This window comes from Lepisma saccharinum, chromosome 3 (assembly GCF_977018435.1).
Source record: "Lepisma saccharinum chromosome 3, izLepSacc3.1, whole genome shotgun sequence".
NCBI classification, from domain to species: domain Eukaryota; kingdom Metazoa; phylum Arthropoda; class Insecta; order Zygentoma; family Lepismatidae; genus Lepisma; species Lepisma saccharinum.
In genome coordinates this window covers 17,890,549-17,909,716 of record NC_139231.1, presented here as the reverse complement: position 1 = coordinate 17,909,716, position 19,168 = coordinate 17,890,549, and the positions used below count along the sequence as shown (strand labels likewise).

The following is a 19,168-nucleotide window of genomic DNA, read 5'->3' as shown; positions in this document are numbered from 1 at the left end:
TTCAAATACTTAGGAGTAATATTAACAAATGAAAATTATATTAAAGAGGAAATAAAAAGTAGGCTTAATTCAGGAAATACATGTTACTTCTCTCTTCATAAACTTTTGTCTTCTTGTTTAATATCTAAGAAACTAAAAGTTAAAATATACAGAACAGTAATTTTGCCTGTAGTATTATATGGGTGTGAAACTTGATCCCTTACATTGAAAGAAGAACATAAATTGAGAGTATTTGAAAATAAGATCCTTAGGAAAATCTTTGGACCTAAAAGGGATGAGGAGACAGGTGAGTGGAGAAGGTTACATAATTTAGAACTACATATTTTGTATTCATGTTCAGATATTATTAGAATAATTAAATCAAGAAGACTTAGGTGGGCAGGCCATGTGGCACGAATGGGAGAGGAAAGAGGAGTTCACAGGATTCTTGTTGGGAAACCTGATGGTAAGAGACCTATAGGAAGGCCAAGACGAAGATGGAGGGACAACGTTGAGATGGACCTTAAGGAAATCGGTAGGGATGGAAAAGAATATATAGATCTTACTCAAGATAGGGACAGATGGAAGGCCTGTGTTGCTGCAGCCATGAACCTTCAGGTTTAAGAAGGCTAGAGAGTTAGTTAGTTAAGAAGTTTGCTTTTAGATTCTTAAAATAGGCTCTAAAAATCCTAAAATAGGTTCGAAAAATCCTAAAATATGTCCTAAATATCTTGTTAGGTTCGAAAAATCCTGAAGTAGGTACAAAAAAACTTAAAATAATTCAAAGTTCCTTAAAAATGCTGATAAGGTATAGTCACCGGCAATGAAAATGGGACATCTATATCCTGAAATATGCACTATCTTGCATAACGTTATGTGTGTTGCCGAACATTATGGCGATGCAGAAGTTACCATGGAAATTTGCTATTAAAATCCACCCTTCACTGTATAGTTAGGCAACAATCTTTTTTCATGTTATCCACAGTCAAACTCTGCAATATTGTCTGTGAGGATCATCTTATATGCTGAAAATAACACCCTGTAACACGATTTTTGTTCCTGTGTAGATAGTTTTATTTTCTAAAGGCTTCTGACTGGAAACCATAGAAAATGCCTATTATTCCCCTCAAACTTTGTTTTTGTGACCAGGACAGTGTTATTTTTGAATTTTACTTGTTTCCAATGAGAAAATATACGAATTTGTGTTTTTCATTTACATAAGGAAAAAGACAAACACACATACATCAAAAGTTACATATATTTGCACTCTAGTTGTGAACAAAATTATTGCAAAAGATTTAAAAATGAGTAGTTTTCCGAGATTTACGATTATACTGTACATTACTTTCACGAATCAGCCCCCAAATATAGTCTCCCATCATGTTCTCGTTATACTGGCCTTGGTAGCGATTTCGAAGTCCAATATATTTTGATGGAAACGCTCGCCTTGCTCCTCCGAGTACGCTCCCATGTTATCCTTAAATGTATGAAGGTGAGCATCGAGGACATGAATTTTCAGGAACAACCCGCAGCCCATTTTATCGTAGTTCTTCATCAGTCTCAACCACTTCCACATAGCTTTCGCACTTATGGATTGCCCAAAAAGCCCTTAACCACTAAGACAAAGCTGTTCCAAGCTGCTTTTTCATTCTCACTGAGCTTCTTAGGAAATTCTTCGCACGCCAAAAGCTTCTTTATCTGTGGGCCGACGAAGACACTGGCTTTGCATCAGATAGGTTAGGAAAGAAGTCTTGAAGGTACTTGAAGGCTGCTGAAGCTTTGACAAATTGTTTGATCAGGCCCAATTTAATATGGAGTGGAGGCATTAGCACTTTGTGGGGGTCTACCAGTGGCTCCCACTTGACGTTGTTTTTTCCCACAGAGAACTCGGACCTCTGTGGCCAGTACCTCGTGTTGTAGTGCGGTTTGGTGTCTCTGCTGTCCCATAGGCAAAGATAACTTGGTAAAACCGCCTTGGAGACCCATTAGAAATCCTATGATTTTGAAGTCTCCGATGACTTCCCATCCATACTCATCATATTTCAAGGTATCTAGCAATCGCTTTATGCTGTTGTAATCCTCTTGGAGGTGGACTGGGTGAGCTAGTGGAAGAGACGGGTATGTATTTCCATTATGAAGAAGCACGGCTTTAAGACTTCTGGACGAACTGTCAATAAAGAGGCGCCACTCATTAGGACTGAAGTCAATTCCAATTGCTTCAAAGAGACCGGTGACATTGTGGCAGAAGCAGAGTCCATCTTGACTTATGAAAAAGCTGGAAAAACTTTGTTGACGCTTCCTCTTATCTGTTATTTGCTCACTTTCATCTAATAAATTTCACTGCTTATACCTGGACGTCAAGAGTTCTGCATTGGACTTGGTGAGACCAAGATCTCTTATTAAGTCGTTAAGATCTTTTTGATTGGGATAGTATGGGTTTCTCTCCTCGGCTCGAAAATTGTAAGTATCAAGATCAATGTCTTCCTCGCTCTGATTTACTACTCTCGTCTGAAGAGGGCAGCTTTTTCTCTGGAGGAGTGGGCACGGGAAACTCAGGGCAATGTGGCACAGGGACGATGGACGGATGTATATCCGGATATATAATAGCTTGCGCATTCTTTCCAGCCTGACGTTTGGAAGGATCCACCATGCAAAAGTAGCAATTACTTGAGTGGTCAGTGGGTTCCCGCCAAATTCTTGGGATAGCGAACTTCATGGCTCTCTTTTCTCCTCTGTACCATCCTGCAAAAGGCAAAAGACAAAAATAAACTAATGTGTATTTTCACAACATATTTCACATATTAGATATGTAGATATATATTTAATATGCACAAAATTATATACTTTTATTAACTTTGTCAATCAGGTGCACAACTGCACCCAAACCTTGTGACTTAGGTGCACTACTATAGGTTAGGTGAACAAGCAACTTACAAAACAGGATGTACATTACCAACATTAATGTGGGTAAAAATAAAGTATATAGCAGTTTATTAAATGTTAAACATGTAAGGTGTTAGTAAAAGTAATTTTTCAAAATACATTTGAAATAAACAGAATATTCTAGGCCTCTTCAAGAAAACCCTAAATATTTAATATATAACTGAAATTATTAAAATTTTACATTTTAATTTTCCGTCTTACCTTCCAGAGTTTTTTTGCAGTTCTCGCAGGTGAAATGAGGTGCCCAGGTTTTGTCTTGTTCCCCTACAGACATGCCGAAATATGCTCTGTATGCTTCACATATTTTAGCAGATGCTTTCGGGTCATTCCACAGAATTTCATCACAAGGTGGTTGCTCGACCATTTTTGATTTTCTTCATATTTGGTATGTTGAACCCCTTAGAAAAGAGAAGTCAAAAACAGCTTTTAAATTTTTTTATCTGTTGTGGTTTTTAAGTTACAGGGTGTCGAAAATCGCAAAATTGAGCAATTTCATGAAAAATCAGCTTTTGCAAAATATTTAATATCTTCATAACGAATGAAGATATTTTAAAAATTCCAAGTTTATTGGAATCTGCATATCTTGCAGTACTAAAAAAGTTACCTGGTTAAGTTTTGTAATAAAAAGCAACCTATGATCAGTGTATCGGAAATATCAGAGCAAATTGTGTAAAATCGCTGAGTTTTGGGATTTTTTTTTATTATGAAAGGGGGACAGATAACATGTTAATTTTATTTTTATGTTGTAGTAGTATGTTAGTTAATTTACCCTAAAAATAAGAAAGTTGTTAACTGCTTTCCTTTCTGAGATACAAGAGGTTAAATATCGGAAAATGAGCAAAAAACAGCTTTTTGACCCCCCTGTAACTCAAAAGGGGGAGCAGGTAGGATTACCAAATTTTGAAGATACTTCATATCAGTGAGCATGTTCAAAATCTTAAAATTTGGTGTTGTTATTCAAACTACTTATGGAGATACAGGCATTTTCCTTTATAACATTTCAACGTCAATCCGTTACATTGCTAGAGAAATAAAACTCAAAAAAATTTGTTAAAGTACAAATATTTTTATTTTTTATTCTGCTCTGACACAAAGACAACATATAATATAGATTTAATTAATATTTTAGGTGTTTTTTTAATCAGCCAGTTCAATAAGCGCTCATACTCTACAACTTGGGGACTTATCTCAATTTAATAAAATAACCATTTTGTTAAACAAAAAAGAAAATGTATAATAGTGGGTTTTTTTATTGATGAGTGGGTAGGCTTAGTTGTGTACAAAATTGTGATAAGCCATAGCTAATGGTAAAAACAATGTATATTTCCTCATTAACAAAGTAGGGGGCTATTATTTCATGGTCTTGCATTTAAGCAACTCTCAATTGCTTCACTCATCTCTGGTTGGATGTTATGTACTCTTCCTGTAGGTGCTGCTACCTCTAATGGTGATAAATCCTTCAAAATGTTTTTTTTTTAAATTTTACCCACACATAGTCATCCTTGGACCACAAGGATGAAAAAAGTGTACATGGAAGTCCTGTTCATGTTCACATATATCTTTGACGACTCCCAGCCACCACTTTCCATCACAAATACATGCCACATGGCTGCCTATTTTAACAGACTCAAATAATACATTGCAACCAGTCTTCAATAGAAATTCTCATATCTTCGAAGTTTGCAGAAAATTATGTCTGATGGACTCTGATAGTGGTCTTATTAACAGGGACGAAACTGTGGAAACCTCGAGTATGCTTTATTGTAATAGATGAATGAAATCTTTCAGCTAGGAATTCGTTTCTTCAACCTTTTCTTTAGTAACATATGAATATTTTACCCCTGGTATATTATCTCTGCAGAAAGTAAACATTTCTTTTGGTGTTGCAGAAGCTTGCGTTTATGATATCGGCATCATTTTCCTTTTTAAAATACAGAACAAATGGACGAACTGTAGCCTGAGCATTTACCCAATGGTAAGATTGAATCTCATCCTTAAGGATGAAGGTGAAGTTCTCAGCGAAATCTCCTTGTACTATGCATTCATGTGGTTTAAGATGACTTTTTCTGTCTTTTATGTACTGTGACTGCCTCTTAGCAATATAATGATGCATTCTAAGTTTCATAATCTTGTTTATCCAACATGGACAGTAGCTCACAACGTTCAGTTGTGGTCCACAGTTTGTAGTTAACAGGTGAATCAAGCAGTTCATTGTCAACATCTATAGCTTCATGCAGGTACTGGTGGAACAACTCAGTCCCTGGACAATTAGGACAACCACAAAGCATACAGTCTTCATTCTCTATACTGCATTATCTTGTTATTGCTGCTGTTAATGTGAGTCAATGTGTGATATTATTTCTTAAAAATCCATCCTCTAAGGTGTGAACATTATTTTTAGAATTTTTTCTGTTTCTTATACCAGGAGGCATATGACGAATTGACGTTGAAATGTAATAAAGGAAAATGCCTGTATCTCCATAAGTAGTTTGAATAACAACACCAAATTTTGAGATTTTTAACATGCTCACTCATATGAAGTAACTTCAAAATTTGGTAATCCTACCTGCTCCCCCTTTTGAGTTACAGGGGGGTCAAAAAGCTGGTTTTTGCTAATTTTCCGATATTTAACCTCTTGTATCTCAGAAAGGGGAGCAGTTAATAACTTGCTTATTTTTAGGGTAAATTAACTAACATACTACTACAACATAAAAATAAAATTAACATGTTATCTGTCCCCCTTTCATAATAAAAAAAAAAACTCAGCGATTTTACACAATTTGTTCTGATATTTCCGATACACTGATCATAGGTTGCTTTTTGTTACAAAACTTAACCATGTAACTTTTTTAGTACTGCAAGATATGCAGATTCCAATAAACTTGGAATTTTTAAAATATCTTCATTCGTTATGAAGATATTAAATATTTTGCAAAAGCTGATTTTTCGTGAAATTGCTCAATTTTGCGATTTTCGACACCCTGAAACTTAAAAACCATAACAGATAAAACAAATTTGAAACCTGTTTTTGACTTCTCTTTTCCAAGGGGTTCAACATACCAAATATGAAGAAAATCAAAAATGGTCGAACAACCATTTTTATTTTTTTGTGATGAAATTATGTGGAATGACCCTTTCACAGAGTACTTATTTCCTCTTTTCTTGATAAAATGGGCACAGACATAACAAAATTCGTCTGCCATATACTTGCAGCCTCTTGATGCCATTGTAAATGTGTATCTAATTAGGCAGCTAGGATGACAATGAACTGCTTCAAACTGCACGATTTGCACTGTTGTTGCTGGCAGAATGCCAAGACCTGTCCATTTCAGTTATAGGGGAGACAAGTATATTGCTACAGCTCACTATGACACGTTAATTATCTACTTTATTCGTAATGAGAAAAAAAACGTGTACTGGAAAAGGGCAAATATCAAAACATCATTGTCCTGGCTACAAAAACAAAGTTTATGAAGAATAATAGCCATTTTCTATACTTTTGAAACACAAGGAATTAGGAAATAACAATTATTACCCAGGAACAGAAAAAAAATATTTTTGGCTCGGGTACCCTTTTCTAAACCCTCGATTTTTCGCACATTTCAAATATTCTCCTTACAAAAATTAGTTCTTCATAATAAACGATATTTCTAAATAGCGCGGAAAGTAATTTTTTAGATCTACGTGCTACGAAACTTACGTTTTTCATTAAATAGTGTTGGGGGCAGGTGACTTCGCCCAATTTCTAACATGCCTTTAAAAGGGACTCTATAGATACAGGCGGGGCCGCGGTAGCGGTAGGGAGCGGTAAGTCAATTACCCCAGGGGCGGAGCCGGGAACCGGTGGGAAATTTTGACTCAAGAATTGCAAACGACAAAATCGCCACTTTAAACGGCTGTACAGTCGTAAATACTTCTTTCCGCGCTCCATTGTTTTTTTATTCACAAATAGGATCACATAACCTTCATAATGAAAAAAAAAAAAATTCAAAATTCGAGGTTGTAGAATAGGGTACCCGACCCATATTTTTTTGTTACATTGTGTAATCTTTCAACAAAAGCATAGTCAGTGGTGCAAACTTCAAGGCTGAAATGTTAGTTTGCAAGGCGTGAATGCTACATAACACCGAAGTGAGCAAGACCACACAGATCAGACCACTTTGGATTGTACAGGTAATGTGGCACCAGACATTTTGCTTTGTTCAGAACTTTGAAAAATCACCATTTACTTGGAGGAAGTGAAATCGACACAGAGTAAGTTTCAATCACATTCGTTGTTGAATTTTTTCGTGACCAAACAAAGCAAATGCCTCTGTTTGACATAAAAATCCTATAAAACCTTTAAAAGTATATAAAAGCCTTGAAAAAGGCTTGGTTTAGGTGCTGCATATACCTAAAATAGGTTCTAACAAGCAAAATAGTTTTTTTTAAGCACTATAAAACTTCATCAGTTGTTGCGTATTTTAACGAAACGCTGACATAACTTATTGTTTCTTACATGCCTGTAAAGGAAAAAAATAGGTTAAGAACCTAAAATCTAGTAATTACTGATAGTTCAATAAACATTTGTTTATTTACCTTATGGTTTGGGACACACAGGAAACGTACTATGTAGAAATTAAAAAAAAAAATACAACTGAAACCTGTCGCTGGTACACTACTGCTCAACCCACTGAGCTTCCGAGACAGCCTGGTTTCCCCTGATTTTTCACACTATTTTACCTGTCTGGAATTGTCTGTCAATGCTTCTGCAACAGGATCTGTTTCCTTTGAAACTGATGATGTCGACAGTGCCTAGTTTCTTGCAGCATAGACACCCAAATTAACTTGGAAGTTATCTTAGCCGCAAAAAAATGCAAACTCAACAAGAAACCAGGGCTGGCTCTGCAGTTCAGTTGGTATATCAATGGCACAGTATACCATAAAGCTAGGATCAAGTTCTAGTCAAGCATACTATATTTTGCTGAAACTTTTACATAACACATTACTGTCTTCTAAAATGCCTGTAAACTATTTCAAAACACCCACAAGAACCTTAAGAACTAAAGGTTGAGTAATCTAGAGTGAATTGAGGGAGCTATGCCACAAATCTTGAAAATTTTATTTTTTGCCATTTTCAGTCTTCTACCATCTGTCATTTATCATGTGAACAACAACCATATGGCATAACTCTCGGCTTGTTCTGCAGCAGATTTTCTGAGTTCTTGAATACGTCCTCATGAGCATTTTGAGTGAGAGAAGGAGCTATGCCACTTACTGATGGTGTCTGCAATAGGACTGACAGAGGTTTTGTTGCTAGATTTAATATCAGTCCTGAAGTTAAAAGATCTCATGGCAATAATGCCTTATATTCCTCTAGTTTTTCATGGTGTTTACCAAAAACTAAAATCCACAGAAACAATGGACAGTGAAGATCCTCCAGAAGACATATGAAGTTGTCTTTATGTAGATCATATGTAACCCTGTGAACATGATTTACACTCAGGCAAAAGTATTTAAGCCTTGTTCAAAGTATTTGATGTGCTAGATTGGTTTTTCCACATGGGTATACTACAACAATATACCGTACATGTTCATAATAAATGGTATTTATATTGAAATTCATATTTTTCCTTTTGAATAATTTACCTAACAATATGTTCAGAAAAAAAAATACCCTTTGTTATACAAATTGACTCAACGCAATGCTTTAGAAAACTCAATTTATTTCCATTTCTTGTCAAAGTGGCATAGCTCCCTCTCTCACTAGACCCCTCAATTGATGCATCAGTTTAATTCGTTAACAAATAATGTAATTTCAAAATTATGCAATTTTCTTTACTGTTAATTATTTTTAAACACTTAATCTACTTTCTAAAAAACACTCTGGGTAATGGGTGCAATTGATACATAGGAGATGACTTTCAAGTAGGGTGACCATACATCCCATTTTGACCGGGACAGTCCCATTGATATTTTAAAAAATCCTCTATGTCCCGTTTCATAGAAGTCTAGAAATTAGCTTGAAAATCAAACCTAAATTTGAGACCTTTCATGTTTTTTAAAAAAAAAAAAACTAAGTAAACTGGCTTCATGGCAGCACTGTTTCAAGCACTTCATTACAATCAAAATGCTACATTGTCTTCAAGAAGATGTGAGCAGACAGCATTTTAAGTTAGCTCACATTCTTGGTTTTATTGTTTTATGTTAGTTCCGTTATCTGTCAGGCAAGTTACGGATTCCGTGGCGAAAGAACTCCTCATCCTTTGAAGCGATCCAGTCCAGAGACCCATTTTTCGATATCTTCTGAAGAAGTGAACCGCTGTCCAATCAAATCGTTATTCATGCAATCGAACAAGTAGTAGTCCGAAGGAGCATCGTCTGGTGAATATGGCAGGTGGGGTAAAATTTCCCATCTGACATTTTCTAAATAGGTTTTGACCGGTTTTGCGACATGTGGGCGAGCGTTATCATGTTGAAAAATAAGTTTATCATGTCTGTTCTCCCATTCTGGTAGTTTCCTGGCCAGAGCTTGCTTCAAACGCATTAATTGTCGTCAATAACGTTCTCCATTAATAGTTTCACCCGGTTGCAGCAGCTCATAGTACACCACACCTTTCATATCCCACCATATGCACAGCATAACCTTTGCACAGTGAATATCTCGTTTCGGTTGTGATGGACCTGGTTCACCTGGCTTCACCCAGGCCTTTTTTCGTTTCGGGTTCTCGTAATGGATCCACTTCTCATCGCCAGTAACAATGCGATGCAAAAACCCCTTTCTTTTCTGTCTTTGAAGCAGCAATTTGCAAATGGTTTTTCGTCTTTCAACGTCTGTCTTTCAATTCATGTGGAACCCAATGTGACATCTTTTGAATCATTCCCATGACTTTGAGGCATTTGGAAACTGTTGTTTGATCAATGCCTAATGCTTCTGCAAGTTCTTCCTGCGTTTGACATGAATCCTGATCGAGCAATGCTCTCAATTCTTTGTCTTCAAATTTTTTTGGCTGTCCAGGTCGCTCTTGGTCTTCCAGGCCAAAATCACCACTTCTAAACCGTGCAAACCACTTCTGACACGTTCGCCCAGCTAGTGCTTGGTCACCATACACTTCCACCAAAAAAGATGACTTTTGGTAGCACTTTTCTGCATGTTAAAGTAATGAAGCAGAACACCCCGCAAAAACACTTGATCTGGCACGAACTGCGCCGTGTTCAGTTGACTACAAAATGCTGTTGTTGACGCGTCAATCAACTGCCCTATACTACGAACGATGCACGCTGACAGGAGTTTTCAACGCATGTGTGGATACACGGAACTGTGAGACGATACGCTAGTTACGCCATCTCTTGTCCAGGTGCACGAATTAATTCCTAGACCAAATAGTTCAGAAAATGAAACAAAATGGTTTAATCAGTGGCAACTTGCACGAGGAATCTTAACTCCAAAAATGAAAGAAAATAAGGCTTAAGCTGGCACTTATTGTAATTGTAATATTGCAATCTCTACAGAGTCTATATTACAAGCTTTTCCCAACTGTTTTATACTGAAACTGTAGCAACAATAAAAAAAAATACAAGATGGCAGAGAAAACAAATTTCACACGTACATTCTTAGCAATTGTTGGAAACTGCATTCTGACAAGAAAACATCAATATTACAGGCAGGCTATTATGTAAGTGGGGGAGCCTATAGTAAAGAGACCGCTGTAGAAGAGAGAGCCTTGTAGTGGGAATGTGAAAGAGCTTTATGTAGTGGGTTGACTGTATGGGTACTAGTAGATGAAATTAGTTGACTAGAAATTTGGTTTTAATTTTTCCGTTGATGATTTTATGCAAACATTTCATATGTGTTAGTTTGTGTCGAGTGTGTGGTGACTGGATATTCAAAACAGTCATATCAGTTTTATGGGGCAATGGCGAGGGAAAAGCTGAGGACAGAATAAGTCCTGGAAAGATTAGTTCATGGTCCAGATGGGGGAGCAGTATTCAACAATGGGGAGATAAAGGATTTTAAAAATATGCTAATGGATGATTGGTTTTGGATTTCAGTGAACCTGTACAGAAGACCAAGAAGATGCATGGCTCGTTTAGCCATATGTAATGTGCTCATTGAAGTTTAGTTTTTTTGTTGATGATAACATCAATATCATTTTGAGAGGAAACCTTTTTGACGAGACTTTTTTAGAGAGTATAAGAGAAAGCACTTTGTTCCATTTTAAGGAAAAGTTGAGGCAGGAGCATTTCTGAGGATTCAATTCAAGTTTCCACTGGTGACACCACACAAGTAATTCTGTAAGAGCTTGCTGTAGGATTAGTGAATCACGTTCACATGAAATTTCTTTCAAGAGTTTAGTCATCTGCAAAGAGTAGTACATTTATGGGGAGAGAAGACAGTCTATCTGGGAGATCATCCATGTAAAGAGGGAACAAAAGTGGGCCTAGGACACTCCCATGAGGGACACCAGACAGGTAAAAGCTGGAAGAGGAGCCAGAAAGGATAACACGTTGCTCTCGTGCATGCAGATAGTCTTTTAGCAAAGATAGAAGTTTACCATGGATGTTAAATCTGGATTCTAATTTATAAAGGAGGAGATCATGGTTAATTTTATCCAAAGGCTTTTGAAATATCCAAATATATAACGTAAAGCTGGGAATTATTGGAAACTGATTGAGTAACTTGAGAGAGTAATACCAATAGATTGTTCAATCAAGAGCTGCCTGGAAGGAAACCATAAACTTTTCATTTCACAAAGGAAGGTATAAATCTGACACCAGTGACCAGTCGGGGCCTGGTCATCTGTTTACCCTGTTAGTCTGACTGACAAGTTCAATTTGGGTAACCTAGCTGTGACATTGGGTAACCTAGCTGTGACCATTCAGAGGCTCTAGAGGACCAATGTAGGTGCATGTGAAAGGGAGAGGGTAAAAGGGGGGCCATGCCCCCATGCCCCCCTGAAATGAAAGTTAATCAAAAAGTACATATTTCACACATAGCTATAATTCCATTTCAGTTACAGTAATATATTAATAATTGCAAGGGGGTTGAAGGAACATGAGAACTTCAAACTACAGCAATGATTTTTGAGGGAACAACACTATTATAGGGAAATTGTGCCTCATTCCCCCCTTGGAAAAAATATCTTGATTGTCCCATCCTGGAAAAAATCCTAAGGACTTCCATGTATTAGCAGTGTCAAAAATTTCATTAAATGTCCATATATAACCGTTGACAAGCACACATAATATGTATTTAATGATATAAGAGAACACATCTTTTTAAATTCTTCATTTTGACAGTGAAGAGAAAAACAACACGTGTAAGTAGTAAGTTTGAAAGAGAACAATCTAGCCAAAATTGGTGTAGCATAATTCTAATACAACTTGCAACACTGGAAGAGGCGATCTCTCTGCCATGTGCGGATAAGATGTCAGACGTGACGTGCAGTGTCCATCCAAAGCAATTAAGTTATCAACCACGAAAGCACAAACAACCTAAGCACCAGTTTCATCCTCCTCCCCTCTTGAAAGGGTCACAAGACCAATGCGCTAGCAGATTGCACTGGCGTCAGTCACCTGGAAGGAACTCTGAATACGAGACAAAATGGAGCTGTTGTATGGGGGAGGTTTGTTAACTGACAACTCTGCAAAGCAGAAAAACTGACTGCTTGAAATGATTGGTATCCCATTCAACACATAACATTCACCTAAGAGTCACCATATAAAATAGTACATTTCAATACAGAAATACTATTTACGTAATTTCATATTTCCACTGACATCAAATAAGAATTTACGCACTATAGCTCTCTATTGAGCCAAAACAGCATTCTTGTATTGTTTTACCAATCTTTAATGTGCATGATTGATTGATTTATTAGGTTCATTTTACTTCTCTTTTTTGCCACTTTTGGCTAATCGCGAAGATGAGGATGAGCGATGTTATGATTAAAATGATGAAGGAACACACAAGCCCATGCTGGGATTCGAACCACCCCACGGATCCCTGGTGTCATAGGGTGCTCTGCTGTAGAGCGACCACAAACAAAAAATCTTCGGCCAAAAGTCTCAGTGCACCTCCCTCTTCATCCGTTCCACTCGGGCCATAAGGAAGCATGCTCCAGTCTACCCTCCCCTCCATGTGTGAGTACGATCATAGTAGACAAACCAGTAGAGTACGGTGCACAGGAGCGCAGGGTTCCACTTTGACCACTGTCACGGAAGCCGGCATTAATGTACGTACACGAATATCATTTCATAGTTAACCAGTAAGAATAATTGCGGTAGTCATGTAGAACTACGTACTGCCAATGCATATTACTAACATTTTACCAAAATGACACATTTGCAGATTTACTGCTGGACTTTCATAGTTATCCAGAAACACATGAATGTCAGTTCCCAGGCAGCTCACTACAAGATATGTCTAACTTTTAGCATTTCCAGATAAACCTGATTCTGTTTACTGTACACTCCCATTATTCATAGTTGCATTAAAGCAGTCGTGTAAATATAACTATCTAACCGGATTGGAGGGTGCTGTCAAAAAGCTGAACCACTCCGCTCCGGAGCGGAGTGTTACTGTATCACGATTCACTCCAGATCGGAGCATGCCTCTCAAAAAGTTGAACCACTCCACTCCGGAGCAGAGCGTGCATCTTAAAAAGTCGAACCACTCCGCTCTGAATCGGAGTGCTGTCGTAACACGCTCCACTCCGCACTCTGCTCTGAAACCCTGGTTGCAGGCAGAAAGGTTCTAAACATAATTCTTATTTTTCAGATTTTAAATTTTTTTCAAAAAACAGATATTCTCAATTTTGCGAAATAACTTTTTCTTAGTATTGGGTAGTCCTACTAATACAAAAATAGTCTTGTTTTGAACTTCTTTGCAAGTGTTTTTAAAATCCGTTAACATTGTCAATTCACATTGAGAAACAGATATTATACAGATTTTAATACAACGGAGTAATGCTGTATGTGGATCGTGGCAACGATCAAAATATAGCAAATACTGAAATAAAAAAAAAATATTGGCATAGATTAACACAGAATTCAATAAGCTAAATTTTGATGTAACTCGTTTTTACGTAGGTCTAATGATTAATTTGTAATTGTAGGCCAAACTCTAGTATCTATAATTTTTAAACAGACAGTAACAAAATATTTTCTATGATTTTTTGAATCAACATAAAACACCAGTCTCCTGGGGAAAACTCTATATTCTAAGTCCTGTCCAGAAAGGGTTAAGTCGTCCATCACCAGAGAGAGGCATTCACTTCATTCCTCATCACACCCACAAACGGGTCCTGCCTTCCTTAACACTCGGGCCACCATTATGGAAGTGCGTTCATGTTTTTTGCATTCAAAATCTTACGAACTTCACATGTGATGAAATTGTCAATTTTCATGTTCACTTGAAATAACACTGTTACGTGGTAATAATTACTATGAGTAATTTTCGCACACAATATACCAAACAAATTACTTAACATGAAGTGCTTGTGTTTCCTGCACAGCTGTTGTGCAAAATCCGTTCTTACTAGATGAACCTCGTACATTTGTGGCAAGAAATCTTTTGTAAAAAGGTTTAATCTTTTCAGGGTCTGCAGGGGATGGTGAAAGCTTTCCTGGACCGACCACAGTACTTCAAGGGCCAGAACTACTCAGCATTGGTGAAACACCATGAGAAGCTGAAGACCATGTTCAGCGACCCTCTGTTCCCTGCCTCGGATTCCAGCATCGCTCTCACAAGATCTGTCCCAGGAAACATAGAATGGAAAAGACCAAAGGTAAGAAGGTTAATATCTACATGCAATTCCTGAAGAAAATTTGCACACATCGCTGTGGGAGATGCATATAGCTAGGGTGGACAAATCCAAACTTGAGAGGGATAGTAGGTGGAAACATGTGTGAATAAGCCCATAAAGCAGATGAAATACGTTACATATCGTGACTTTTCTAATTTTGATAGTGATAAATTCGAAAATGATATGAAAGCCGTAGATTGGGAATTGCTGAAACCTATCAAAGGTATTGAAGACAAAATAAACTATTTTAATTCAAAAATCATCAGCGTCTTTGAAATTCATGCACCTACTAAAATGGCAAGGGTAGGTAAAAAATATACTCCATGGATCACAGATAATGTAAAACTAGTAATGAAACTCAGGGATAATGCCTTACGTAAATTTAAACGAGCAAATAACCCACACGACTGGCTACAATACAAGGATCTCCGTACATTCACAATGTCAATTACAAGGCAGGAAAAGAAAGCATATTTCACATCCCATATAAACAGCAGAAATATGAACACACGTGGTACCTGGCAAAAATTAAAAGATTTAGGTATTGTTGATAAAACTACAAATAATATTGATGCCCTTCCATCTAATCTTAGGGATGCAGATGTTATAAACAACCATTTTGTTAGCGTTTTGTTATCCAAAAACAGTACAATTACTTCATGACAAACAAGAATGAGAATACCACAGATTTATGTTTCACAATTAAAACACTAACAGAACTTGACATATATAAGGCAATGCATAGTATACACTCAAATGCAGCTGGAGCTGATAAAATCACAGTTAAAATGTTAAAGTTATCGGTTCCCTTTGTACTGCCTGCACTAACACAAATCATCAATTTCTCTATCTGCACTGGAGAATTTCCCTCCATATGGAAGGAAGCTCACGTAATCCCACTAGCAAAGAAGAATAATATTCAAAGTCTTGATGACCTTAGACCAATAAGCTTGCTGCCTGTTGTCTCCAAAATTATTGAAAAATTAGTGTCAGCAACTCACCAAATTTGTTGATGCGAACAATATATTACCAGAATTAGTCAGGTTTTCGCAGTAAACTTAGTACAGCCACTGCACTCACAAAAGTAGTAGATGACTTCCTTCATTTCATGGATGAACTGAGTGCAGTCATACTAGTCCTCCTAGATCTCAGCAAAGCCTTCGATAGTGTACGGCATGATCTACTTTTAGCTAAACTCTGATATTATAACTTCTTAGCAATCAAGTGGTTCAACTCATATCTTACAGACAGACACCAGAAAGTACGAATGCCTGGCACTCCACTATCATTTTCAAAATCTGTGCCAATAAAAACTGGGGTGCCTCGGGGATCAATATTGGGGCCAGTATTGTTTACTTTATACACAGCAGACTTATCAAGAGCAATACAAACATGTACATATCATTTCTATACTGATGACACACAGAGATACCTACCTACCATGCCAATTACAGTTAGACGTAATGTTATGGTCCTCAACGATGAATTAAAAAGAATTTCCACCTGGTGTGATTCCAATGCACTGATGTTAAATCCCAAAAATTCCACATACATGTTACTGTGGAACAGACACAATTAAGAACGACAAGTATAACGACATAGTCTTGAAGATACGTGGGACGTGCATACCGCATAAAACAACATCTAAAAACCTGGTTTTGGTGATTGATAGTTCTCTTACTTGGACAGAACACATCAATGGACTGTGTAGAAAATCATTCTACATTCTCAGAAATTTATATAGGTCTCAAAATTATCTAACAGAAAAAGTTAAACTGAAGCTCGTTGAGCTCTTATTGTGGTCACTCTTTGATTACTGTGATGTAGTTTATGGTCCTGGGGTCTCAGTCAGAGATAAAAGGAAAATTCAGGTAATGCAAAATTCTTGTATACGATTTGCATTGAACATAAGGAAATATGAACATATCCTGCCTCATTTGAACACAAAGAAAATATTAACAATGGACAGAAGAAGCCCAGATAGCATGTAAGTTAACTGCAAGTTAAATCGAATGTCGATTTAACTTGCAGGTAACTTACATGCTATCTGGGAGGCATCTGCACTATATCACCTTCATAAACAAAATTTTGAAAGTAAGTAAACCAGTTTATCTATTTAGAAAACTTAAAATAGGCACTCAAATACACTCACACTTCACGCGATTGCATAACAAACTTTTTACATGTCATTACAGTACTGCCTCCTTCAAATCATCATTCTCGGTAAATGCAGTATCAACCTGGAATAAATTGCCCATAACAATAATTAACGAATCAACACTGCATGCTCTTAAATCCACAGCAAAGGACTATCTACTATGTAAACAGTTTGAATCTAGAAGCACACACGAATAAAAATACATCCCACAATGTATTAATGTCAATGTAAGAATTTAATATTACTTCATGTCAAATATTTCGATTCCTGCACCATCAAACATCAACAATATGCATTTATGTGTACATGTGTGTGTGCCTATATATATACATTTAGAATTTAGATTTGTGTATATACATATACTCATTAATTGTATCTTTACAGTTCTTATTTGATTTCAAATTGTCCATACGTTTTTCTTTAATCTTTCTTAATTATTTACTATTATTATTTTTTTCTTTTCTCTTTTTCTTATTGGATATATATACCGTTTGTAACTGTAGACTGTATTCTGACAAGGGTTAAGTGGGAGAACAGCGTACGCTTAACCTCGCCCACTCAATAAAGATATTTTATTATTATTATCTATGTTGGGTGGTAGATCAGTGTTCTATTTGTATGTAGAATGCTATTCATTGAAGTGTAGACCGCAGCATCAGTGTTTGTTTTTTATTGGCATCATAAAGTGTCGATGAAGCAAGTGCGCAATAGTTTCCGTAATTATTTTAAAAAGTGATTTTCTTACCAGATTTATAAAAGGAGGTGTTCAAACTAGTCTCCTTTAATGCGCACACATTTTTTATATTGTGTGGCCTGTTTATTAGTATGGCAACTGTGAAGTGATAGGGTGCTGTGTGTTATGGCTCAGCAAATGTTTTCTACTGCACAGCATGTATTTATTTATGATTCATGCATGTTAACTCAATCGGCACGTTAAGTTGAAAGACGATTTGACACAAGATTCCTGAGTGTAAAAGTTCCATGAGATTTTTATCTCTGGGGTAGATTAAAAAATGCTGTGTAAAACTCAAATCTACCCAACCTGGAAGAACTGTAACGTAACAACCGCCAAGAAATTACCATTAATCAGTGGGAACTGCAGCGAGTTATGGGTAACTTCATCAAGATGTGTCAAAAATGTGCAGACAACGAAGGTGGCCAGTTTCAGCCTCGCTTGCCGATAGCCCAAACGCCGGCACGGCGATCTACACTTGCTCTACACTTGCTCTCGATTTGGTTGCTTGCTTTTTACTGTAGAGGAGCTACTACAGTTGAAACTTCAGTCGGGATATCCAAATATGTGCATTATCCAGACAGTTTTATTGTTATCCGTTTTAGGGGCTATCCACATATTCTTTTATTCGTCATTTTTGTATTTCACTACAGATTTTCTACAAATCCTTCCACCAAATCTGTTCTATCCAAATTATCCGAATATTCAGATTATCCGTTGCATCTGAAATGGATATCGGATAATTTGAAATCCAAATATCCATTATCTGTATTTTGTGTCCATCCCTAATCTGCAGTTTACATGAAGCTTGTCTAAGTGATTTCTGTGATGTCCTAGTGAAGGAAATTTGAGCATCTTCACAGGCTGTTCAGAAAGCGAGAGTCTGCCATGTCTTTTACCCTTGTGAACTAATCACACATCACTTAATTATCTTCACATCGACTGGGCTTTCTCCAGTAACACGTCCAAAACATTCTTAGTAATCTGAGGGTTTGTTTCTGCAAGCCACATGACACATTGAGCCTTCCACCCCCACCTGAAGCCATTTTGAAGGAAATGAATTGACACATCTCCTAGGGGTACAAGCAGTATACAGAACACACTGGCGCACAAACTTTAGGATTGCCCAAGTTTACCTGCAATAAAACAACTTCAGTGAGTTTAATTCTCAAACTATTATAATTTGCAGGCAGTATAGTGGCAAAAACGTAATAAACCGAAATTATTTATTCACTTCTCAGTATATGACATGAAGTATATGTCTAATGTGTTTGCCTTAGAAGTAGCATGTGAAAGAAGATGTGAACATGTGTTGCCTATTCTAAGAGAGACATATTTATGTTAAATAAAATATCAAGATTTCAGTACAAAAAATGGTACATTATGGGACCAAAAGCAGTATAAAAAATGGCATTTTGGTGTTAAAATGGTGAATAAAATCCTTATTTTGATTTAGAAACTACTTACACAAAATAAACATTTCCCTTCTAATAGTACATTATGTAGTTATCAAATAATAAAATCATTCCTGTGTAAAGCAGTCCACTTTTGCTTCTCAAATACTTGCAA

General features: G+C 36.8%; 1 protein-coding gene across 3 annotated transcripts in view; it reads left to right on the top strand.

The window, feature by feature from the left end:
• Positions 1-19,168, top strand: part of LOC145984927 (calpain-5-like) — a 176,079-nt gene that overhangs the window by 46,722 nt on the left and 110,189 nt on the right. For all 3 annotated transcript variants that reach the window (XM_083118332.1, XM_083118334.1, XM_083118333.1), the window contains exon 2: positions 14,502-14,690. In XM_083118332.1, coding sequence (XP_082974458.1) covers positions 14,502-14,690 — 189 coding nt within the window. The remainder of the gene's footprint in view (positions 1-14,501; positions 14,691-19,168) is intronic.